This window comes from Mauremys reevesii, linkage group 1, assembly GCF_016161935.1.
Source record: "Mauremys reevesii isolate NIE-2019 linkage group 1, ASM1616193v1, whole genome shotgun sequence".
NCBI lineage: Eukaryota > Metazoa > Chordata > Testudines > Geoemydidae > Mauremys > Mauremys reevesii.
Genome location: NC_052623.1, coordinates 343,531,742 through 343,557,721, shown reverse-complemented (window position 1 = coordinate 343,557,721; position 25,980 = coordinate 343,531,742). Strand labels below are relative to the sequence as shown.

Here is a 25,980-nt window from a genome sequence, read left to right as displayed (position 1 = left end):
GGGTCACTGAGAGAAGACTCACACCCAGAGTATTCTCTGCACTACTGCTCAAATGGTCTCACTTTATATTAAGATCCGTTTATAAATCTTTTATAAAGGGTTAGTAAATAATTAATAGATTTAAAAGAACAACTCAAGTGTTATAGTGTCAAGGAGGTTGCTTGTAAACATCTTATAACCACCTATAACACCTTCTCCTGATGTGCTTATACCTATCTGTAACACATTCTGCTCGTGTCTATCATATAACGTTCATTAACCCTTTATCAATGTAACCTTACTATCAACTGTGACCGATCAGATTTTATATTCAGCTCCGTGGCTCACATTTCAGCTAAGCATCTTAACTGACTTGCTGTTGGGAGCCAGAACATGCAACTGTCAATCCTCACATGATTATTAATGGAGGTCTGGTCTACATTAGAAAATTAGGTCAGTTTAACCTGGTCTGCCAGGGGTGTGAAAAATCAACACCCCGGAGTGGCGTAGTTAAATTGAACTAAGTCCCTGTGTACTAGTGCTAGGTGGAGGGAAGAAGAATTCTTTTGTTGACCTAGCTACCATCTCTTGGGGAGGTGGATTACCTACGCTGATGGGAGAATTTCTCCTGTCCGTGTGGGCAGTGTCTACGCTGAAGTGTAGACAAGCTCAGAGAGTCAAATAGGAAAGTCGTGCCTAGCCTAGTCTCAGTAGGGGACAAGGCCTCCATAGCAGCAGGCCAAAATGAGTATGTTTACACTGCAAACAAAAACCTGCAGCTGGCCCAGGCCAGCTGACTTGGGATCACTGGGCTTGGGCTAAGGAGTTGTTCAATTGCAGTGTAGCCGTCCAAGCTTGGCCTAGAGTCCCGGCTCCAGGAACCTGCAAGGTGAGAGGGTGCCAGAGCTCAGGTTGCAGCCTAAGCCGCAATGTCTGCACTGCAATTAAACAGCCCCGTAGCTCCATGAGCCCGAGACAGCTGGCATGGCCCAGCCACAGGTAGCTAATTGCAGTGTAGACGTACTGAGTGATAGCAGCTTGTATGAGCTGTCAGAGGTACGTGCAAGAAGCAGTGTCTTTCCTGAAAGCAGGCTCTGTTGCCCAGCTCTGCCAGCTGATCACACTCTTGGACAGCTATACCTATTCAGACAAAACTTTGTAAATTAGACCTGATCTTAGGTAGGGCAAACTCACTAGCCATCTCTGCTATGAGTTGGTTGCATGAAAACACTGCTCTATGTTTTCCCTTCTGTCTTGTCCACCTACTTGCATGATCCTTGGGGCCTCTGCTGTTGAGGAACCATTGGCTGGTTGCAAGGTGGCAACCCATAACCAACGTGATCTTATTCTCATCACGTCATTCTTACTCAGGATATTTTGAAAGTTGCTGGTGGAGCTGATTTATCAAAGAATATTCAGTTTGATACATGGAAAATATGAAAGATATAAACATTAGCAAAAAAGATTACATTTTTTTAAAAACGTAAGGAAAATCTCATGAATCCTTAAAATTAAAATGGCATTAATATAATTTTTAAAAATCAAGCAATACCAAGTCTAATTTTGTTAATGAATTCTGTTTAGCTGATAATTGACAAGCCATGGGAATGTACTGTGGGATTTCAGCAGTGATGCCTCTGGATTGATATCAGGCTTTTAAGTTAAGATTATTCACTGTCAGAAATGGCTGGCACAAAAGGCAGCAAGCATGCAAGGTAATTTATACTAGCAATCAACTTGTAATTACCAAGGAAATTAAAGCGTGACTTTAAACAGTCTAACTCCTCCCTCAGGCCAACTAGTTGTTTTGTAAACATGAGCAAGGGGAACCCAATCCCATTATGAAGAATTATGGACCTTTTTAGGGTGACGGTGTGAAACTTCAGGAGGGGGAAAGCTTTATTCTAAGCAGGTCTTTAAAAATCCTTTGTGATTCTTTGATTCAATCTGCAAGCTGATGACCTTGCTTGTACAAATGCTGAGGATTATAAAGTTGCTTACACGGGCCTAGATTCTGACTTGGACTATGTGCCCTATGCAAGGGAGCAAGAAACCCGTTTACACTCTACACAAGCTACTCGGATCGTTGGACCAGGCACGAAGGTCTAAGCAGGGGCATGTCCATTTACTCCTTCCCTGGAGCAGGTGGGTTGGAATTTGGTGGGGAGAGGGATGGGTAGAACTTTGGCTCAGCGTCTCCAATGCACTGGCTAGTGTTGCCAAGCTGGCCTGGAGGTTGTGCTGTAATGTGCTGCTGGTATAAGCCAGTGGTAATGTACCAACACCCCCTTCTCACCCCTGTGTCTTTGAAGTACAGTGCCTCTAAGGGCTGCTCCTGCAGTTCTGCAGCTTATGCACCATCCCTTCCTCCCTTAAAATCTAGCCCACAGATTGTATTTGCATATCATGGAAGATGGGTGGTTAGGCGCTGAATATCTATCACATTCAGTCAGTCCCTCTTAATCTGTGTCTCTTTGGAGAAACCTGAAGGGAATTTGAATAGACTCAGAGATTAAGATATTGAAGCATGATGATGGTGAAGACATTTTTCTCATGAGTGGGGGACCTGGAGGATTAGAGAGATGTTTCCAGAGAATGCTCAAAATGTTTTTAATTAGCTAGTTTCAGACTTTAGAAATAGGAACCAAATGAACCTTGAAATAGACCCTCTGTCTGTTAGTGTCTAATTGACTTGATATAAAGGAGCTCCCAAATTTGACAGATGTGGATTTTATAACTTGTAATGCAATAATATTTGTGGGGTTTTTTTTTTTACAAAACTACCAAAAATTCTCCAGCAGTTACTCTACAATTTGATAATTCTGAGAATGTTTGCAAAGGTAAATTGTGTTTCCAATAGGAAAATATAGTGCACTCCAAGCAGAGCAATCCCTTTAAGGTAATTAAGCTTAAATGTAAAATGCCATTCGTATAAAGGATAAGAGAATGCTGTACAGTTTGAATAGCGACACAATGCTATGTTGTTCTGGGTACAGTAACCCTCGTGCCCATACAGGGGGGAATGGACATGCTAAGATGGAGAAGAGTGTAGCTCAGCAGATCAATTACAGTGGTTGGGACAGTGGGTGTAATATTGGTGGAAGGGAAAGATGACCTGAGTTTCACTTGGAAATGTAAACAGATTCAACACCCCATAATAATCCCCCAAACAACATGCAGGGGTTCAACTCCCAGAATTTTTTTGGTACACAGCTGCTTACTCTAAGGTGAATTTGCCATGCACGTGCGTGTAGAGGAGGTGTGAACATATAGACTCCAAATGGAGAATCAAGTGAGCTCATGCTTTCAGGGAGACTCTTTGCATACATTTAGTGCAGTGGTTCCCAAACTGGGGTTTGTGAACCCCTGGGGGTTCGCTAAATGTTACAGGGGTTCTCGGGGGGGAAAAAATTCCCTAATGGCGGACAGAGCTGTCCCTAGGGACGCCGGCCAGCACGTGGCCAGCAGCCTGGAGCCCCTGGACTTCCAAGAGCTAAGAGGATCAAAGCAAGCCTATCTATTACACTGAGGAGATTTAAACTTCAAGACTCGTTATAAGAAATGGAAAGGGAGGTGGATATTTTTTGCTGTTTTTAAAATTAAATAGGCAGCTAGGATTGTTTTTAACATTATTATGAAGAGCAAGTTTAAGGTTTGTTGTAACGTGCGCTGTTTGCCTGGACTGCTCAAGACCTGAATGCTTGTAGAGGAGGAACTCTTTGAGGTGGCTTCTTAAATACCTTCATGCCGTTTCACATCTGATGAAACACAGGAGCCTTGTCTTATAACAGGCTTATTCAAAGTGGTACAAGCTACAAAAGTCAGATCTTGGAAGAGTGTTGCCGTTTTCATAATGTAATAAAAATACTGTAATGGTAAATAATAATAAATAGTGTGTAATAAGCATGTCATAAAACAAATTTTATATTTCCAAGATCACTGCTTTTATAATTTATACTCAGGTAAAGGAGAAAATCCCTGGAAATATTCATTTTTAAGAGGGGGTTCGTGAGACTTGACATTTTAGTGAAAGGGGTTCACAGGTTGTTAAAGTTTGGGAACCACTGATTTAGTGCCTTGCTAAGTTGGGGCTTGGGTTAGTCAATACCTTTTCTGTGGGATCTTTCCTGCCTTAGACACAAGATGTAGGAATTACATCTAATATCATGAGGGGTTAAACCACCCTGCAGGGAAACATCTTACTAATGTCCAAAATGCCTCGTCAGCCAGTTCAGATGTGAAGTTACACTATGCACGCCAATGAATAACAATAGAGGGATGGTGAAATAAAAGATGCCCACTACTGGCTTTTAAGTTATTCATGTGTATCATGTCCTCCCAGATGCAAAGCTGACAAGTCACCTGCCAGTGCCATCAGAGTTCATTGGAGTCTCTTTTACCAACAACAAGCAAGTTGCATATCCTGTTAATACTGCCACATTCCTGCACTCCCAAGGATGGAGGATAAACCATGATGCGCAAATTTCCCCCCTCCACGCAATGTTTTGCTCCACTGAATGTTAAGCCACAGCTGGAGCAATCACTGGACTCGGGGGGAAAGACAAAAAGGGAATTTTGATGTATTTTCCTGCATAAAGGTGGAAGCATAGACCAGGAAGAGGCAGAGGTTGAAAAACTGTTGTAGAGAACTTAGAAGGGCACTGACAACATAGCTTCCAAACCTACTGTGACATGACAGATTTCTTTTATAAAGAGTCTCAGAAGAGGATTTTTGTTCTTCAGGATACTGGAATTCCATGCTGGAGACAGTCATTCTCTTTTTTGTCCTTGCAAACCAAAAGAATGAGCTTAACAAACTTCCCTGATAAAAATGTCTATTTACCATTAACAGAATCTCTTTTGTCATCCTTCAGTGCTGATCAGCTGGAAGGTGGCATTCTTTCCTCAGCACTGAATCCATGTGCCTAGTATGGGTACATGTATAGGACACGAAGCTGTGGGAGGTGTAACATTTTAGAGTAGATGTATACATGTGAAGCCCTGGGCAAATTCCACTTGGGAATCAATATGGGGGAAATTCACCCCTGTGCAGGAGGCCAGTGCAGGGCGTAAGTGCCACTTATGTCCCAACCCAGCCCTCAGAATTAGGGTTAGGTAGGACTTAAGTGGGTGCATATGCCCAGTGCCAGCCTTCTGCACCAGGGAAAATTTCACCCATTGTGCCCACCTGAAATTGCTCCCAGTTCTATTGAGTATCCTACACTTCACTTCTTGTTGGGTTGTGGCCTAGAGAAGTACTTACATTTCCTAAGAACCTAGGAATTGCCACACTGGATCATTTCCAGTGTCCAGTTAGTCCAGTAACTGGTTTCCAACAGTGGCAAGTGCCAGCATTTGTGGTGAATGGAGGGACCAACATCCGTGTGGGCCAATAGAGTATGAAACTCCCATTGACCTAACAGAGAGTGGTGCACATGCATCTGAGAACGACGATTCTAAAGTGGGATCTTTCTGGATAAAAGGCACTATATAAATATAGCCACTGGGCTAAATTTAGAGGTGACATAAATGGTGGGTTAGATTACATGTTGGCAAGTGGAAGAATGGGCTTGAAGCCAGAAAAAACACCCACAGGCAGGGATAAGGAGGTGCAAGACAAAGTGGGGTACAGCTCTCAATTTACACCCACTAATCAATGTGTAACTTCCTCCATCTTTTGTATCACTTCTGCATTAGGCCCTGTGCCATTATTCCTGTGCATTAAGGAATTGGTTGTTTAGGCCTTAGATGGCATGCTAATGAGCCTACAAGTTTCCTCTGCTTTATGTCCCTCACCCTTGAAGGCCCAATATTGCAGACACCATTTTTCTGGCTAGTTAGCAACGGCCACATTTCTCTTTGTGGCCCATCAATGCTGCATCTCAATTGACCAGATGGTTTGCTATTGACTTGACCTAGGACACTCCATCCCTTTCAGGGCTCAGCATGTTCCTGACCACTGTTCCGTTGTTAGTGGAAAGGGTGGGAGAGGTCAGGTCAAAGAAACATTCCCATGTCTCCATCATAAAGTGAGAAATTGCAACTGAAGGAACCAGCCTGTAGATGTTTCTTTTGCAAGCTCTCTGCTTCTGATCCCTGAGCGCAGCCTTTCTTTGGAGAAGTATAGTATGTTAGCTAGTTAAGTCCTTGTACAAAATATGATTTCATGGCAGGAAGAAGGGAAAACAAGGAAATGACTCTCAGGATAAAAGCTATGAAATATTATATTCCATTATTACCAATTTCTGCTAATAAAAATGCACTGATGCTTAACTAGACTCTGTTTGAAATGCTTTAGACATGTTTAAAATGTGTATCAAACAAACAGAAAAGGAAAGACACATTGTCCAGATCCAATTACTACTGACTATAATGGGAATTGTGTGGGAGGTCAATTTCAGAACAATGATCCCACATAAAATATTCCTGCCTAGCCACTGTATAGAGCTTGTTGCTTATTGAATTTGCTTTCAATAGATACAGGTTGTCTATTGGCTGGTTCTGAGTGTATACTACAGATGATCGAGAATTTTTAAATGCATTTTTTAATGTGTTTTTAATTTAAAAAAATGCTGATTTGTTGAAACTAAAACTTTACAAATCAGGGTCAGGTTCCTGACTTCAAACAATGTTGAGAAAAAAGGTTTTAAAATTATTAAAATGTTTTGTTCTGACATTTTTGGAACAAAAAATTCTGGCTTTCTTGTTTGAAACAACGTTTTGTTTAGAAATTTTAAATGAAATGTAAGCAAAATACTGGAAGTGAAATGAACTGTTTTGAAACTTTAAAAGGTCTCAGTTGACCTCAAATGAAAACATTTTTCATTTTTGGGTTTAAAAACACTAGTGAGAGTTTGAGATTTTATCCTAATTTAGGAAAAAAATGTGAACTCTTGAAAATATTAGTAGGATGGGAAAATCATTTCCAGGCTAGCTTGAGTGAATAGTTCAATGGAAGCATTCATAAACATTCACATGAATAATAAGGGTGAATTTATTATAATAGGACTCCCAAACCTTTTTGTTCATTCTCATCAATCTTCCATACAAGTGACTTTTTTATTCATAAGAATATTTGCAGAAAAATGAAAATCTTGTGAATATTTGCACAAATGTGTAGCTGTGCTAAGATCTGTGTTGGAAGTGCTTGCATGGCCACCTCAGAATTGCCTTGATTTCCCATCTCCTATTTTTTAAAGTTCCCACTTTCCAGCCAGGGAACAGAAACAATGTCATGTGACTTCACTGACCAATCACACACTAGGAATAAGGAATAAATAATAACTAAAGCCATAGCTGAAAGGAACAACAGATAGTCTGAAATAGACTCAAATAAAATGTTCTGAAAATTTACAAACAACAAATGTCAGTAGGGTTATTCCTGATTTACACCAATACTTTTGAGATCAGAAGTGAAGACGTTAAAATAATGAATATAAATATTAAACTATTTTATAAAGTAAGAAAATTATATATTTAAAAATCTAAATATACAACAAAAACATGCAAAAAAATATATGCAAGACTACCTTTCAACCTGCCAAGGCTCACATGCGGAATGCAATGTGAGATGCAGACCCAAAATAAGGGACATAAAAAATGATTCAGGCAGGAAACTTAAAATGCTGCTGGTGTTATCTGTTAGGTGTAAAGGTCCCTTTCCATAATCTCAGGTTCATGATGCTGCATTTCTGATGTAAATAATACCCACCTATAAAAGTGAGGAGACATTAAATTTGTGAATGACCAATGTTCTTCCAAATGAGTGGCCTGGCTCTGTGTGCGGGGATGGTGTGCTAGCTGTATATGAGCACTAACAGAATACAAATAAATCATCGTCAACTCAAACAACTCATTTTCTGTGGACCTGATCCAAAGTCAACAGGAGTCTTTTGGATTTGCATCAGGCTCTCACGGAATAACTGCCCTCCATAAGAGATGTACTCTTCCCATTCCCTGTGTATACTGATATCATTCCTCTCATTAGCTGTTGGAACAATTTACCAAGGGTCATGGTGGATTGTCCAGCACAGACCATTTTTAAATCAAGATTGGGTGGTTTTTTTTTCCTAAAGATCTGCTCTTGGAATTATTTTGGGGAAGTTCTAGGGCCTGTGTAATACTTGAGGTCAGCCTACATGATCACAATGGTCCCTTCTAGTCTTGGAATCTATGAAACATCCTTATTTAATCATATCCATCACTGTCTTGTTAGTTGGAGGCCAGATTCTGCCACCCTAACTCCTATGAAATAGTGCCTTACTATACACAGACCCCCATTGGCTTCACTGTGACTATGTGTAGAATGAAGTACTGAGCAAATGTGGCAGCATTTGGCCCTTTTTACTGGGTTCGTGCTTCCAAATTAGATTGTAAACTCTATGGAGTAGGACACAGAGTCTGACTCGTCTCACACACTGTGTTTATTCCATTTAAGCTCAGTGGTGTTACTTTGTGTGGACTCAGACCTACTCCCTTTTAATCTATGTGTGAATGTTGTGCACATGTATGGTGCCACAGAGATAACAAATAATATAATCCCATTGAAATGCTTATCTCGCCTCTTGCTCTGGAAGCCAATGAAGTTGCAGAAGTGAATTTAGTGATTTGAAGATGAAAAGTGCCTGATGAGTGTAGTTGCTAGTTTGAATCTCTTCTTTTGTGGAGTCTTTTGACATTTAGAATTCAGGATGATATTTGCCAGTGAAACAAAAGATGAAATAATAATAATAATTATAAAACATGCAGTAGGCAAAACATAGCAAGCCTGTGATTTAGAGAAATTAGGTTACTGAGCCTTCTGCCTCTCAGATATGTGATCTGAAAGCTGAGAACATTGTTCAGTTTTTCAGACATATGTGCAATGCTCAATAAACAGAGTGTCAAATTCTGCCCTCAGTTACACTCCTGAAAGGGCAGAGTATGCCCTAGAGTTTATAACATCGAAAGGTTATTTTATCAATATGGCCAAGGGAACTGACGAGAAGTCAGGAACCAGGCAGAGAATATTTATATTTATATTCAGTATGTATATTTGATCAGCTCAGCTGAAACAAGTTGTGGGAAATATAAATATTCAAGTGAAGGAAACTGAGATCAAGAGCTGTTTGCTGTATCAGCGACATCAAAGTTCAGTCATCTAACTATGTGGCCATTACCATTTTGGCTCTGTTGCTGTGTTTTGGTTTCTGCAGACTTTTTAGGAATGTAGGCATGCCTGGTGCTGTCCAGCTGTAACATACTTCCCAGAGTCCTTTGAGAATTGTGAAGCACTGGGAAGAAGTATCTTTGCTGCTCAGTGGCTGTGTAATGCTGCATTTTTCCTTCTTTGTTGAATAGGGGAGTTTAGGGTTCATGCCAGGCAGCTGATTGGTGGCATCTTTGTCCCGTACTTTGGCCCAGAATCTCAAAAGTATTGAGGCGCCTAACTCCCACTGAAATCGGAGTGTTTGTTCATAAAGCAGATAGGGCATATGCTGTGGCAATGAATATTGCCTGACCCACTGTGCCTCAACCTTGACTAGCAAAGACTACCTGAAAGGGTAAGAGGGTAGTTCACTCTCCAGTTCCATTCAATCCTTGTGCCTTTTGCTCAGATTGTCAAGGAAGCTACCCATTAGTGCCAACTGTAATGGCAATTTTTTTATGATGCGACTAGACTAGTGGACAGACACCACCAATTCAATGTACATATGCCACTGAACTGCTATCCCGTCATACGAATTTTTGGTTACCCCACTAACCTACATTTGATGGGACCTAGAGATAAAAGGGTCTGCATGGCATGTGCAATCCACTAAATCATCCAGTCTCAGTGCTACAGTGCATAATACAAATGGCATGTAGGACTCTGTGCCTGTCACTTGGTTGTACACCATGGCTATTCAGAGCTTTAGACAACAGCAAGCACTGTAGCCAGATCCTCCAACACCAACATCCCATGACTGTGCTACAGGGGACTGTGACGCAGGGACATCTTGGCAGAGGGGACACACTGGATTTTACAATGATCCCTTAGGTCAGATTGATGCAAACTAATTCACTAAAGGTGGCATCTAAGGTCTCTACCAAGTAGCCCACTGATCAGCATAATCCCGGAAAAACGTAAGTACAGATAATATTTAAGGAGTTATGGTTCTATACTGAAAATTATGTTCTTAAGGCATTTAACCAGCAGGAGACATGTCTCAGACAGGTTCTTTTCACACAAAGGATAACAGACACCTATCTCCCTGTCTGGTTATTGTGTCCTGGGTGCCTCACAATGGAGGCCTATTTGCATACTGAGCCAGATGCTGATTAGAAGATTGCAAAATATACAAGAAAGGAGTATACAGGGCGGGAAAAAACAGCAGGGAGTTTATCCTGTTTATGAATGAGGAAAACAGATTGTTCTGATATATCTGGCAGTGCAGACACCCTGGATCTTTCACCGAGGAGGCAAGCTGACAGAGTGCCTTGTCTAATGAATGGAAGATCACAGCCAAGCCTGGCAGTAAAACGCTGAAAAGAATTTGGGTGAGAATTGCTTTATAAGACATGAAAGTATCCAGTTAAGTAAGTCTAGGTTCTAGAATGCATGGTATGGTTTTATTTTATATGTAACCATTTGTTTCCCATACTTCTACTTGCTATTACTTAAATCTCTGTACTTTGTTATATAAACTTTTACTTGATTTCACTATAAACAGATCTAAGTGCTGTGTGTCAAGTGGAGTTGTGATCTGTGGTGAAACTGGTAAGCTGGGGTGGACTGTTTCTTTGGAAGCAGCAAATTTGTGGATTCTGAGCGTGTCCAGTGGACCAGGGGCTGGAAATTCCAGGGAGACATTCAGACATTGGGGGTTGGAGTGTGCCTATTGCTAATCTGTCAAGAGAGAGCAGGGCCTGCTTAGGCCTAGGGGAGAGGCTTGAGTTGCCCATGGACTTTAGAATTGGGGAACTTTAGCTTTTAACAGTTTAACCTGTGAGCTACAGCTGGGATTACATATAGTAGAAGTAGAGCCATGTGAAGAATGGATTTTTTAGTTAATTGGACATTTCAAAACATTAAAAAAATCTTTTCTAGTTAGACTGAAAATGATTTTTTTAGAATTTTTTGATTAATCAAAATGTTGAAAAAAATCGTTTCAGGTCAAATATGTTTTGTTTCAACAAAATAAAAACATTTCATTTTGAGTTGGAGAATTTTAAAACGTTTTAAAATATTTGAAAATAAAATGGAAGGAAATTTTGAAACAAAAAGTTGTTTGAAACCAAAAAGTCAAAATGTTTCATTTTGAAAGTTTTAAAACTAAACATTTTGATTATTTTGGAATATTTTTTAAAGAAATAATTGGTGAAATAGGCACATGTTGTGAAAGAATTTGATGTCACCGAATCTGCATTTGTTCAAAATTTCACTCAGCTCTTAGTAGAGGGCAATGGTGCACATAAACCCCAAACAACGCACAGTCAACCTGTGGAACTCTTTGCCAGAGGATGTTGTGAAGACCAAGACTATAACAGGGTTCAAAAAAAGAACTAGATAAGTTCACAGAGGATAGGTCCATCAATGGCTATTAGCCACGATGGGCAGGAATGGTGTCCCTAGCCTCTGTTTGTCAGAAGCTGGGAATGGGAGACAGGGGATGGATCACTTGATGATTACCTGTTCTGTTCATTCCCTCTGGGGCACCTGGCATTGGCCACTGTCAGAAGATAGACTACTGGGCTAGATGGACCTTTGATCTGACCCAGTATGGCCATTCTTATGTTCTTATACAGCTTGTTACAATATAATTTTAGTGCTTGTTGAAGAGAATTTACTCCATATTTGCTTTGGTTTTACTGATCATTGATAGTCATCTTTAACACTTTTTTGATCAGCAAGTCCTCAGCCTGCATTCCAGCTGCTCTTGCAAGCTCTACCTTCAGCTCAATATAATGCTTATGTTCTTTTCACAGCCCCCCAACAGACAACAACACAAGACAGTCAAAAGGCACCTTAAATACCAGCTCTTGAACTCTTGAGGCTAAGGAAATATGTCTTGGACCACAGGATTCTGAATAAATTACAGAGTGGGGGTTGTAAAACGTTGTTGTTCTCAGAAATGAGCATAAATCCTGTGGGCTGAAGAGTATGAGAGAAGGGAAGTAACTGAGTGAGCTCTCTGTTGGCAGCCAATGGGCAATACTGAACACTAAGTATTATACTTCTGTTTTCGGGGGGGATTATGGGGATTTTAAAGATCAGAAGTGGAGTCAGTCTTTGCCTTTATGGGACCCCAGCCAACAACTAAGGAGCGGGTAAGGGTGTGTGAATCTATTGATATGAACTGGGCTTTGAGTTCTCTGATCCAACTACTTGCGGTGAGCATCTGGATATAAATTACTCTTCCCTCCATTCACACTGATGGACGCGTGACATGAGAGATTGAGTTATCTCCTCCCTCTGCTCATGCTGCTGAAAAAGGTTAATGTGCAGTGATATTTAAGGCCCAAAGGGATCATCTAGTCTGACCTTCTGCATAACACAGGCCATACATCTTCCCTGTATTAATTCCTGCTTCATGTCCAACAACTGCGCTTGAACTACAGCAGATCAGAAAAACAGCCCATTTTGTTTTAAAAATTGCTAGTGAGGGAGAATCCACCATAACCCTTGTTAAACTGTCTAGTATTTAATTACTCTCACTGTTAAAACTTTGCTCTTTATTTCTAGTCTGCATTTGAGTAGCTTCAGCATCCAGCCATTGGATAGTCTTATACCTTTGTCTGCTGAAAGATTTCTTTCAGAGTAACACCTGTGTTAGTCTGTATCTGCAAAAAGAACAGGAGTACTTGTGGCACCTTAGAGACTAACAAATTTATTTGAGCATAAGCTTCCACGGGGTACAGACCACTTCATCAGATGCATAGAATGGAACATATAGTAAGGAGATATATATATATATCTTGTCAACTGTCTGAAATGGGCCATCTTGATTATCACGACAAAAGTTTTTTTTCCCTCCTGCTGATAATAGCTCATCTTAATTAATTAGCCTCTTAGAGTTGGTATGGCTACTTCCACCTTTTCATGTTCTGTATATATGTAGATGCATATATATACAGAACATGAAAAGGTGGAAGTAGCCATACCAACTCTAAGAGGCTAATTAATTAAGATGAGCTATTATCAGCAGGAGAAAAAAAAACTTTTGTCGTGATAATCAAGATGGCCCATTTCAGACAGTTGACAAGAGGTGTGAGGATATGGGGAAATAGATTCACTCTGTAATGACTCAGCCATTCCCAGTCTCTATTCAAGCCTAAGTTAATGGTATCTAGTTTGCATATTAATTCAAGTTCAGCAGTTTCTTGTTGGAGTCTGTTTTTGAAGCTTTTCTGTTGTAAAATTGCCACCTTTAAGTGGAGTGACCAGAGAGGTTGAAATGTTCTACTGGTTTTTGAATGTTATGATTCCTGATGTCAGATTTGTGTCCATTTATTCTTTTGCGTAGAGACTGTCCAGTTTGGCCAATGTACCAATGTACATGGAATCATAACATTCAAAAAACAGTAGAACACTTCAACCTCTCTGGTCACTCAGTAACAGCCTTAAAGTCACACAAAGACCCTCTGAGGTAGGCAAATGTGTTATTTTAATTTTACAGATGGGTAAGCAGAACCTCAGAAATGGTATACAAGTCAGTGACAGAGCTAGGACTAGAATGTAGGAATTCTGATGTCCAGTCTTCTGGTCTAACCATTATACCATATACTAATTCCCCCATGCTGTGTTTTATCTTATGTATTCCTGTTATGCCTTTATTGTTATGCTATGGTCACAGGGTTTGAATTGCATCTACATACACTGGTGGTATAAGTTACATATAGTCAAACTGGTGTTAGCTGGCATATATGAAGATGCAACTTACAAATTTGTAAAAACTGGAAGTGTGTAATAAGGATCAATATTTGGGTCTTTACAGGGTGACAAAACATGAATACCGGCCGCCTACTTCTATGCCTGCAAGGCTTGTCCATCTGTACCATAGGCTTTCAGCACAGATGGTGAGGCAGTGTTCTCCCTAACAACGCTAAAGTGTTCAATAACTATTTATGTGTGTATTTCTGAATATGATTATCATCCTTGTTACATTTCTTTCCTGATTCTTTTGGAACCGGGGGGGGCTCCAGGCACCAGCACGCCAAGCACGTGCTTGGGGTGGCAAGCCACGGGGGGCGCTCTGCCGGTCGCTGCGAGGGTGGCAGGCAGGTTGCCTTCGGCGGCATGCCTGTGGAGGGTCCGCTGGTCCCGCGGCTTCGGTGGACCTCCCGCAGGCATGCTGCCGAATCCGCGGGACCAGGGACCTCCCACAGGCAAGCCGCCGAGGGCAGCCTGCCTGCCGTGCTTGGGGTGGCAAAATACCTAGAGCCACCCCTGTTTGGAGAGTAATGAACTATTAACAAGGCTAAGGAAACGTCAGCATTCAGACTCTGACTTGGCACTGGTATAAGTGCTGTGTAAGTAAGTTCCACACCATCCTCCATCCCCATTGGGATGCATTTTTGGATGTGTCCTTTGGTACCATTTTGTGTTGCAAACAATGGAATCCCAAATGCTGCTGCAATTGATCTGCCCTTGAAATTCCCAGAATACAATGTGTGGTCTATACATGGAATGGATGCAGGTAGAATTTACATAGCCTGTGACAAGATGAAGCAACAAGCCTCTGATAGGTCTAAAGGGCAGCAGTGTTAGTGACATTTGCAAGTGGGTAGTCAAAAATGCCAGGTAATTGTATTCTGAAAGATTTCTAGTATCTGGTAGAGATTGTATTAATGTCACACCCAGAGCCTAACAGCAACTAGTAAAGATCATGGGTGAAATCCTGACCCCATTGAAATCAATAGCAAAACTCCCCTTGACTTCAATGGGCTAGCAGTTCACCCATCCCAGCTTATAACTGAGAACTGACTCCAAAATAATAATAATTAATCAGATCATACAGCTGGTGTAGCTCATTGTTTTTGATAATACCAGTGAGAGATCTCTGCAATAGAGCTGGTAGGAAATCTTTTGACAAAATGTTTTTTTCATCTGAAAATGCCAGTTCACTGAAACTGAATGGCAAAGGCTTGATTTCAATGAATTTCCTGTTGTGAGCAATTTTTGAAAAAAAGAGTTGCAACATTGTCAAAACATCCTGTTTTTACATTTTCAAAATGAAATGTTTTGTTTAAAAATTTAATTTATAGTATAAAAAAATCAAAACATTTTTTGATTAGCCTGAACCAATTTTTTTTTATTTTCAGTTAGCAAAAATGTCTAACATTTCAACTTTTTGTCCCAATTCAGGATGTGAAAATTTTTCAAAAACTCGAAAATATTTGCAGGATGGGAAAACTGTTTCCCATCTCACTTTAATTTGTGATCTTGAATTTGATTGGGTAGCAGTTTATTAGTCTGTGATGTTAGACTCTATTAGTAATATGTGAATTTAATTTCATAAAAGTAACTAGAGTTTAACATAAATGCTTGCTAATAATCTAAAGATTATGAATTCTGCATTCTCACTGGTGAGCTGTTACTTATCTGAGTCATCTGACTAGATAGTGGAACTAGTTAGATGAGTAACTGCACATTATTGGGAGTAAGGGCTTCAAAATCTGGCTTAATTAACAAAATAAATAGAAAACATTCTGCTCACGTTAAAAGGGGGAAGATTTGTATTTCCCCCTTTCCATTAGATTTAAAACCTAAAAAGATATAACCACCATGCTATTTCCCGCTACACATAAAATAATAAATAAATAAAATGTAATCACAATGCATCCGGATTCTGTGCATATATTATCTATGTGCTTGTGTGCATGGTATGTACTGATGTGTTCAGGAGGGGATGAAATAACACGTGCAACTATCTAGTGGATGGCCCAATCCATTGTATGCAGGGCCACCCAGAGGATTCAGGGGGCCTGGGGCAAAGCAATTTCAGGGGCCCCTTCCATAAAAAAAAGTTGCAATACTATAGAATATGGTATTCTCATGGGGGCCCCTGCAGGGCCTGGGGCCTGGGGCAAATTGCCCCACTTGCCCCCCCCCTCTGGGCAGCCCTGATTGTATGAACACTTTTAGGAACAGATTTTTGAAAGTGCTCATCTCCCAGCTACCCCATTGAGAACACTTCTCATTCTCAATGAGAAATGCTGGTTTCTGCCGAACTCTTTTGAAAAACTCCTTCCAGCTGTGGATGTTAAGCACTTTTGAAAATCTGGCCCATGAGGCCTGAGCCAAAACCCAAGAAAAGCCTCAAACCTTGATGAGGTTCAAATCCCGATCTCAAGTTTGCAGGTGAAGTGCATTTTTATGAAGCTCTCACCAGTGCTGCCTGACTCCTGGGGCCAAGTATATTGTATTACACATGTATTGTATCACACATGCAATTCACACAAATGTGAGTGTGATATATGTGCCTAGGGAGGGTGATAGACATATAAACCCAAGGAATTATAACATTGTATTTTCTATTTGTTTGCCCTATGGAACTACTTTGTCCTGTTATGGTGATACATTAACAAAAGACTAAACAGTGCCAGTGACAATGCTGAGGCAGGTAGTGAGCTACATTGTGAGCACAGCTAGTCCCCATGAAAACATGCGTGTATCGTTATCACATTATCCACCTTCTGCCACCTCCATATGTTAGTTTCACCCAGCTTTTTGCATTTTGTAAGCAATTTAAATGGTATGATCTGTAGAGCCCGGCTTCAGGGAGGTCCTTAATATGCATAGTCAATAGGACTTCTCAGTTGCTCAGTGTTATGTCTTTATGTAAGTATCTTACTGCAGTGGGGACTAATGTAAAAAGTGTCTCTTACTCTAGCACCTACCACAAAGGGGCCCTGATCCCGATCATATAAGTGATAAATAATATAAGAATAATAAAGGTATTTAACTTTTCCAATCACGCACTGCATGCCACAAACAAAAGCTTTCTTTTACCTGTGAAGTTAACTTTCAGTAGGTAATCTTTATACAGCTTCTTGCCATCCAGAAGTTTCATGGCATCACAAAGTTTGGTGGTGTTGGGGCACAGTGTCCGTTGCATTTTGTGCAAGGCGTGGGCCATCGCGTACACAGCATTCACCACAAACATGATCTTGGATTCCTGCTCGTAATTGGAACTGTTGATATTTAAGTGTTTGTCGCAAGCTTTTCTGTGCGGCATTCTGTTCTGGAGACTGCACTGGAATTTTTGCTCCCAGAAGTCCCTGAACCAGGGATTGCGATGGTTATTATAAGGATTGAGGCTTTGGAAGTACCTGTCAAACTCTTTAACTGGGTGGGAAGCAAGTTCCAGGGTTATTGCTCCATAAGCTACATGCTCGTTGCCCTTGACAACGCTTTCCTGGGCCCCCCAACCGTCACTGGCGACCCACGTAAAGGAAACATTGAATCGATTAGCGGCAGCAATGAGCTCCCGAGAGTCATCGCTTCGCATGAAGAGCACAACCACTCTTGCGTTGGGTTTCTGAAGCAGCTCTCTGATCACACTGTCATAGGACTTCCTGATGTTGGACCTGCCAACCTTCTCTGAGGTGGCAATACAGATGTTCCGGAGGCGAGCCTCCTGTTCAAAGGCTTCGATCCCTGTCTCTCCATAGTCTCCTTCTGAGGCAACCGTTGACACATAGGTCCAGTTGAAGAAGCGTAAGATCTCAGCCATTGCTTTTGCTTGATAGAAGTCGGGGGGGACCGTCCTTGCGAAATAATCATAGCGGGACTTGTCACTCAGCTTGGCACTGGTGGAAGCGTAGCTGATCTGGGGGATCTGGAATAGCCTCAGCAAATTTGCAACCTGGAGGGAATAGGGAAAAGACACATTTTAATGGGTGGTAATTATGAATTTGAACCAAACATACCTATGAAGCGCCAAACAATGGCTGTTCTAGTGTGAGTTGCCCTGGAGGAGATGGGGTATCTAGCAGAGGCTACAGGTCCAACCCTGTCCCTATCTCTGATGGCATCAATGCACTGGAGGGAGCCTGAAGTCCTGCTTATTCCCATAATACAAGAACTAGGGGTCACCAAATGAAATTAATAGGCAGCAGGTTTAAAACAAATACAAGGAAGTTCTTCTTCACGCAGTGCACAGTCAACTTGTGGAACTCCTTGCCTGAGGAGGTTGGGAAGGCTAGGACTATAACAGCGTTTAAAAGAGAACTGGATAAATTCAAGGTGGTTAAGTCCATAAATGGCTATTAGCCAGAATAGGTAAGGAATGGTGTCCCTAGCCTCTGTTTGTCAGAGGGTGGAGATGGATGGCAGGAGAGAGATCACTTGATCATTACCTGTTAGGTTCAGTCCCTCTGGGGCACCTGGCATTGGCCACTGTCGGTAACAGGATACTGGGCTAGATGGACCTTTGGTCTGACCCGGTACGGCCGTTCTTATGTTCTTATGCTGCCCCATTCACTCAACCCAAGTCCTTCTGAAGGCATAATGGGCTGTATTCACTGCTGCTGCGAAAGGGCTGGCTCCACTGGCTTCAGTACAGCTGTGCCCATATACACCAGCAGAGAATTCGACCCAGTGCCACCAGGACCACTGTTTGGTTGGAGCATATCCAATCTTGGCATTTATACTGGTGGGACTGGAGTGTCCTGTCCCAGCACAGTGTGATTCGGTTTTTCAAGGGCCTAATTAGGCATGTGACTGAATATCCCAGTATGCTCGGAGTGGCCTCCAAATTAATTTATACAAAGCCTCCTCCTCCAAAGAAACTCCTCAAGCCCCTCCTGTTTGGTGACACGCTCCAGCTGTGCTCTTTGTTCTGTACTGTTCTGGTCAGTGCTCCCTCCAGGGTGGTGACCTGTTATTTGTTCGGCATGGCTCTCCGACTATACAGTGCCATGTTCTCCTACAGTGCTATATAAATATTAAATAATTATAATAATCCCTAATTGCACTTGCTAGGAGATGTATGTTGTGCAGTGTACCGCTTTTTTACACACTGCCATTTCCCTTGCTAGTGGGCAGTTATGACACGTAATGTGTTTCTATCAATCTATCCAGATCATACGGGTAGCTATGAGACAGTGTTGCTCTTGGGCTGTATCTGGAAGGAGACGAGGAAAGATATGTTCTTCCTTGTTGCCATTGTGATGGTACACTCCATATGTGTTATGAAAATATGCTTTGAACGTGAATATAATGTAACTGGAATCTGCTTTATGCAAAAGGTCTCTTGTAAAGTATCATTACAACGCTTATAATCTACAGAGTGTGTTCATCTTATTTGTATGCATGTATCATTCTTGTATCTGAAGCTAGAAATATGAAGTGTAACTCTGAGGTTGCATTGTAATTATGCAAAGTGTGGGCCATTAATGATGGCTTAGAATCTTGATGGGTCCCATTGACTAGGACAATGGTTGTAATGGTTTATTTACCTGCAAGCCTTCCTGTGTATGTGTAGGGCAGCCCAGGAAGAATGGAGGCTGGTGTCTCACAGGACATGTGACCATGTCACATGATACTGAAATCCATCTTAAATCTGGTACTTTTCCACTTAGAAGGAGGGGTAGGGACCCAGAGAGACAAAAGATTCCAGCCATGTGCCAAAGCTATAAAAGGGGGTGGAACAGAATAAAGGAGGCTTCCAGTCATGAGAAAAACCCTAGTTTCCACCTAAGATGACTGCTGGAACTAACAAGGACTGTACCAGGGGAAAGGATTGGGCCCAGACTAGGAAGGAGTCTAGACTGTGAAAGAATCTTATTGGAACATCTCTGAGGGTGAGATTTTACCTGTAATCAGTTTCTTAATGTATTAGGCTTAGACTTATGTGTTTTTGTTTTATTTTTTCTTGGTGACTTACTTTGTTCTGTCTGTTATTACTTGAAACCACTTCAATCCTACTTTTTATACTTAATAAAATCACTTTTGTTTATTAATGAACCCCAGAGCAAGTGATTAATACCTGGGGGAGCAAACAGCTGTGCATACCTCTATCAGTGTTATAGAGGGCGGACAATTTATGAGTTTCCCCTGTATAAGCTTTATACAGAGTAAAATGGATTTATTTGGGGTTTGGATCCTATTGGGAGCTGGATATCTGGGTGCTGGAGACAGGTGATCAGCTGAGCATTTTTTGGTTAAAGCCTGCAGCTTTGGGGGCGTGGACCAGACCTGGGTCTGTGTTGCAGCAGGCTAGCATGTCTGGCTCAACAAGGCAGGGTTCTGGAGTCCCAAGGTGGCCTGGAAAATGGGCTCAGCGGTAATTTCAGCATGTCAGGTGACAGTCCCAAGGTGGTCTCTGTGACTGAACCCATCACAGCCATGTCTTGCTGGTCATTTGCAGTAGGTCTCATGTGACTGAAAGGGGATAGAGCTGTTTCCACTGTGTGCTAGTAATCTGGAATAAACCAAATTTAAAGTTTCTAGTATAACCAGTCTTGGAATATGGCCCAATAAAAATGTTGAAGAATTTTCCTAAAGCCAATCATACCTATTAAATCTAAATAAAAAAAATGGCATAACCAAGTCACTTCAGATTTTGACCCCAAATTGTCTTCGGACCACAGACCACACCTGAGAGATTTCAAGTGCAGTGGACTTTTGAGAAATTTAGAGTAAGGATATTTGTAACAAGAAGGATGGCTAGTGTTGTGGTTAAGGTTGTCCTCTGGGCCTTTGTAGACTGAGGTTTAATTCATGTGCTACCACAGAGACGGCCTGTGTTTACTGTCTGGAGTAGATGCAGGGTGGCGATTCACAAAGACAAAGGAAGCCCAAGAGAGTTTTCAAAGGTGGTGGTGGTGGGGCACTAAGGGTACGTCCATACTACCCGCCGGGTAGGCAGGTAGCAATCGACTTCTCGGAGTTCGATATATTGCGTCTCATCTAGACGCAATATATCGAACTCCGAACGCGCTCCCGTCGACTCCGGAACTCCACCGCCGCGAATGGCGGTGGCGGAGTCGACGGGGGAGCCGCGGACTTCGAACCCGCGCCGTGAGGACGGGTAAGTAGTTCGAACTAAGGTAGCTCAACTTCAGCTACGCTATTCGCGTAGCTGAAGTTGCGTACCTTAGTTTGACCTCCCCCCCCGAGTGTAGACCAGGCCTAAGAGACAATAGCCTAGGATTGCATAAGAGCAGATGATTGGCCCAAGTGGTTATCCATTATAAGAGGAGGCTCTGTGTCAGAGTGTGTGTGTGCATGCGCTTGGCTCATGAACAGTGGATCCCAGCTTTATGGGCTGGACAAGCACTGGAAGAACTAATCATTGGGTAAGAAATACCTTATTAGACAGGAAAGTACCTTGCAATAAGTACAGGCTATAGATTGTGTTTTATGTTTTACATTTACCTGTAATCTTATGTTTTCAAAATCTTTTGTTTGAATTTTTATCTCAAGCTCTGTTAAATAAACCAGGAGATGCAGGGCCAGCTCCAGACCCAAGCGCGCCAAGCATGCGCTTGGGGCGGCGTGCCGCAGGAGGGCGGCAGGCGGCTCCGGTGGACCTCCCACAGGCGTGCCTGTGGAGGGTCCGCTGGTCCTGCGGCTTCGGTGGAGCATCCGCAGGCGTGCCTGCGGGAGGTCCACCGGAGCCGCGGGACCGGCGACCGCCAGAGCGCCCCCCGCGGAGTGCCACCCTGCTTGGGGCGGCGCAATTCCTAGAGCCGCCCCTGAGGAGGTGGGATGCACTGGTTCCTCAGAGGCAGATGATCAGTGTACATTGTGGGTGTCCAGAAGACAGGGGATTGGGCACTTGAGTGTAACAAACTGGGTTGTGTCAATTGCTATCTTACATAGGAACAGAGTGGGGCTTGTGGAGCTGGGAGCCTGTGTTGCCAGTAGCCAGTGGCTGGGAAGAGTTTTCCCTAGTGGAAACAGACAGGGTACCCTCCAGCTGAATGAAGGGGGTAGTAATTCATCCCAGACTCCTTAGGTAACCCCAAAAGAATGTCACAATATGGATTTAGGAATCTAACTTTAGGTTTCAAAAAGCTGGCCTAGCTGTATGCCCTTTCTATTATATATACTCTGCTTGTTATGTGCAAATGGAAGTCTGTCATTCGTCAGTCTAATGACAACCGAGACCCCAGTTCCTTTCAGAGTCTTTGAGCCATTTCCATAAGTGCCTTGCATTGAACTGCACTTGCTTGGCAAAAATTGCCTGTTTTAAAGTCGTCGTTCCTACTCTTTCACTTTGAAACAGTGTGTGTTACACACCACAGTGCAGTGAAGGTGCTGGTAAGGGCTCCTTGTCTGTAATTCTCAAGCAAGTGAAAAACAAGAAAAAATAATCATTTAAAAAATGGTACTGCCAGGAATAGGCACTGCTATTCAACATATAATTTTGTTTTCCCACCCAATTTTCTTGTCATTCATTAGTCTAAATGCTGGAAGGTCTAGGTTTCAGGTTTGCAACACCTACGCTTTTCAGAAACCACAGGTTCAAGTCTTCCTTTTACACTTTGAGCTAGATTTCCTGAGCACCAATGAAATCTGAACATATAATATTTTGTCTGTGTAATGCTGACAGACCGGGGACCTCTGGAGCTTAGTGCATGAGCCAAAAGCCAACTGGCTGTTAACTAAGGCTGTAGAGTGGACTCATTTTCTCTCTCTCTTTAAGTGGTCTTGGTGCCACTAGATGGGACAGAACACCACACCCAGGAGGTGTGTGGGTTACATACTTCCCCTAGTTAAGGCAGCGCATCCCGACCTTCAGAGACTTCCCAGCTGAAATCCCAGACAAGCCCGACTTGTAATGCTGACAGACCCTGGTCATCAGCAGACAGAATCGAACCAGGAACCTCTGGAACTTAGTGCATGAGCCTCTACTGCATGAGCTAAAAGCCAGCCGGCTGTTAGCTAAGGCTGTAGCGTAGACTCATTTTCTCTCTCTCTTTAAGTGGTCTCGGTGCCACTAGATAGGACAGAACACCACACCCCAGGAGATGTGTGGGTTACATCTGCCCTGTGCGGGCATTGAATATACCATGGCACTTTTGGCTAGAGATGGGGTTTGCTCTAATGTCTTCGGTCAAAAATTCCCCTTTTCCTTATCACCAACATATTTTGCACTGCTTGGTTATATGTAAATACATGTATATAATTGGAAAGCATTGTGGGATACTTTGGTACGAAAGATGCTACAATAGTGTTATTATATATAACTGCTTTACCATGTGTCAGGTCACATTCAATTAACATATGAGACATCTTGTTAGATAACAATACTTTGTTCTCCTTCCACTGAGAATCTCATAGCGCTTTACAAACCTTAATGAATTTAGCCTCACAACACTCCTGGAACAAAAGGTAGGCACTAGAAATTACATTTTACACAGGCAGGGTAAGTAACTCGTCCATGATCTCACAGTGAACCACTGGCAGAGCCAAGGACCCAGGTTTTCTAAGAAACAGGCACAGCTGCCAACATACCTTCCAAGTAGCTTGTAAACTGTTTTGTTTGCAGTGTTTTCAGGGGCAAATGTAGGTCAGAGTGTGGCCAGCAAACACATTTATCCCTGTATGCAATGATAATGCCTTCAATTATTTTTCATGTTTGGCCTTTTCATGCCATTTTTCTTAATCCAAATATATATATATTTTAAAAAGTGCATAGGGGGTCATTTTAGGTAGGTAGATAATAGGGCAAATTGATTTGCAAAGGAGTGATATGCATGAGAGAGTTGAAGCAGATGTTCCCTACAACAAGGCTGCTTGTCCTTCAAAACACGTGTGAGTAAATGTAGTGCTCATGAGAGTGAGGGACTCAGTGACCTGGGTTTGTGTCAAGTCTCATCATGAGTAAAAAACTGATGTAGGCTCTGTTCATATATCATAGTTCTGAGCTTCTTTCTTGTGCACTGCTTGTGATCTGGACTGAGAACACCAACTCCTGTCACACAGGCCATCAAGCTGTTCTAGGGTCGCCACGGGCCAGACCAGATCTACAAATAGGGGAGTAGTAAAGGGGAAAAAAAGGAGGTTCAGAAGTTAGGGTCCTGATTTAGGAGATTTGGGTTCACTTCCCTACACCCCCCTCCCCCCCCCCCCCGGGGTTGCTTCTGGCAGCAGGTAGGCAATGAATGCCTCATGATTCAGCAAGGTACATGTGACCCAGGACTCCACGTTTGTGCCAGTAACTTTCCATGCACCTGGACTAAAGGGTATAAATTGCAGACAGTGACATCATTCTTTGCCTTCAATCCTGCTCCATTTCTCTGGACTACGATTTTCCAACAAGAGGGAAGCTTTCAACAAAGGACTGATGACCCTCAATCTTTTTGGGTGATCCAGAGAGACTTATTGCAAGCAAGCAGAATAACCATGACTGCTGTTATCCTGACCTAGAGACTCCGAAATCAATTGTAATGTATATGATTCCTTTAATCATTTAATAAGTCTCTCCTTTTCTTTTTTTTTAAAATAAATGTTTAGTTGGTTTACTTAAGATAGGCTGCATTGTGGTATTTGGTGAGATTCTGAAAGTACGTGTTGACTTTGGGATTGGAAGAACCTAACGTGCGGTGAATTTTGATTTTTAATAACCTTTCATCACTAAGTCCAGCTGTCTGGGTGGTAACCAGTGGCTGGAGTGCCTCGGGGTCTGTTGTGAGCTCTCTGTGAAATAGTGCAGTGATACAAGAGCTCACTTTTGTTACTAGCTTGGTGAAATCTTAGGAGAGAATGTACCACCAGTTTAGGGTATGTGCCCTATATTTTGGCAGTCTGGCCTGAGATTGGCGCTCTTCGCTACGTCCCATACCAGGCAGCATGACACTAGGGTACCACTGGAAGGGGTAATTTAATTTCCATGTGTGTAGACATACCTGTGCCAGGTCTGATCAAACCAGTGCGCTAAAGGTAGAAGTGTAGCCACAGTGGCACAAGTAGTGAGAGAAGCTAGCCACCTGAGTATGGACCCAACGTTTCCGATGGGATCTTATTCAAGGATGCTGTAGCTACAGTTCAAGGTCGATCAGCATTAGTGTGGGAATGTCTGCTCAAGCTGGAAAACACATGCAGGCATATCTGCAGTGCAGTCTGAGGCTGTGCCTCAGTTCCCCATCAGTAACATAGGGAAAATAGTACTTCACAGGTACTAGGTAAAGACTGTGAGACACTCAGATCCACAGCAATGGGGGCTCTGTAAGTACCTAAGATAGAAAGCAGCAAAAAGTCCTGTGGCACCTTATAGACTAACAGGCGTTTTAGAGCATGAGCTTTCATCGGTGAATACCCACTTCGTCAGATCCAATGAAGTGGGTATTCACCCATGAAAGCTCATGATCCAATACGTCTGTTAGTCTATAAGGTGCCACAGGACTCTTTGCTGCTTTTGCAGATTCAGACTAACATGGCTACCCCTCTGATACTAAGATAGAAAGGTGGCTTAGGGTTATCTTCTCTCATACGTTTGGGTCCTGCACTGCGCACAGCTCACCTGGACTAGAGGATCTCATCCTGAGAGGATAACTACAATGCACGAGTGTTGCTGTTCCAATTTAACCATTGAGTTATAACTTCAGTATCAAACACAGAGACAGAAACTAAGTTACTTAGGAGTCCCAGCCCACCCATCCTCATGTACAGCGTATGAACCACTCAGAGGAATGAAGGAGCAATCAGCTGTAACTAAATCTCTATAACGTTCTTTAAGTTGCTTATTGTTTTGCATTAATGTATGCCATCTAACAACATTCCTGCCAAAAGGGAAAAATTAAGAAAAAGCAACCGCACAAACAAAGAAAAATGCCTTTATTTAGCGTTTTCTTCTGCCAGAAGTCTTAGAAATTAAGCTGTAAACATCTAGCTACATATTCACTTGTGGCCATTTGTTAGGATATAAAGCGTAAGGGCCTTTTCTTACTGTGACAGTCTGAGGCCCTGTTCTTAGGCTAAGTCTTTGGCTAAGCGGCAGAGGCAGCCATAAGCTGGGAAGCAAACGGTCACATCCTCACATTCCAAACTAGTCACATTGAAATAAGGCAGTCTGGGGCTGTTAGAAA

At 42.3% G+C, this 25,980-nt stretch overlaps 1 protein-coding gene across 1 annotated transcript in view; it reads right to left on the bottom strand.

The window, feature by feature from the left end:
- GRM3 (glutamate metabotropic receptor 3) overlaps positions 1-25,980 on the bottom strand; it is a 150,392-nt gene that overhangs the window by 25,979 nt on the left and 98,433 nt on the right. The window contains exon 3 of the mRNA XM_039520416.1: positions 16,952-17,807. Coding sequence (XP_039376350.1) covers positions 16,952-17,807 — 856 coding nt within the window. The remainder of the gene's footprint in view (positions 1-16,951; positions 17,808-25,980) is intronic.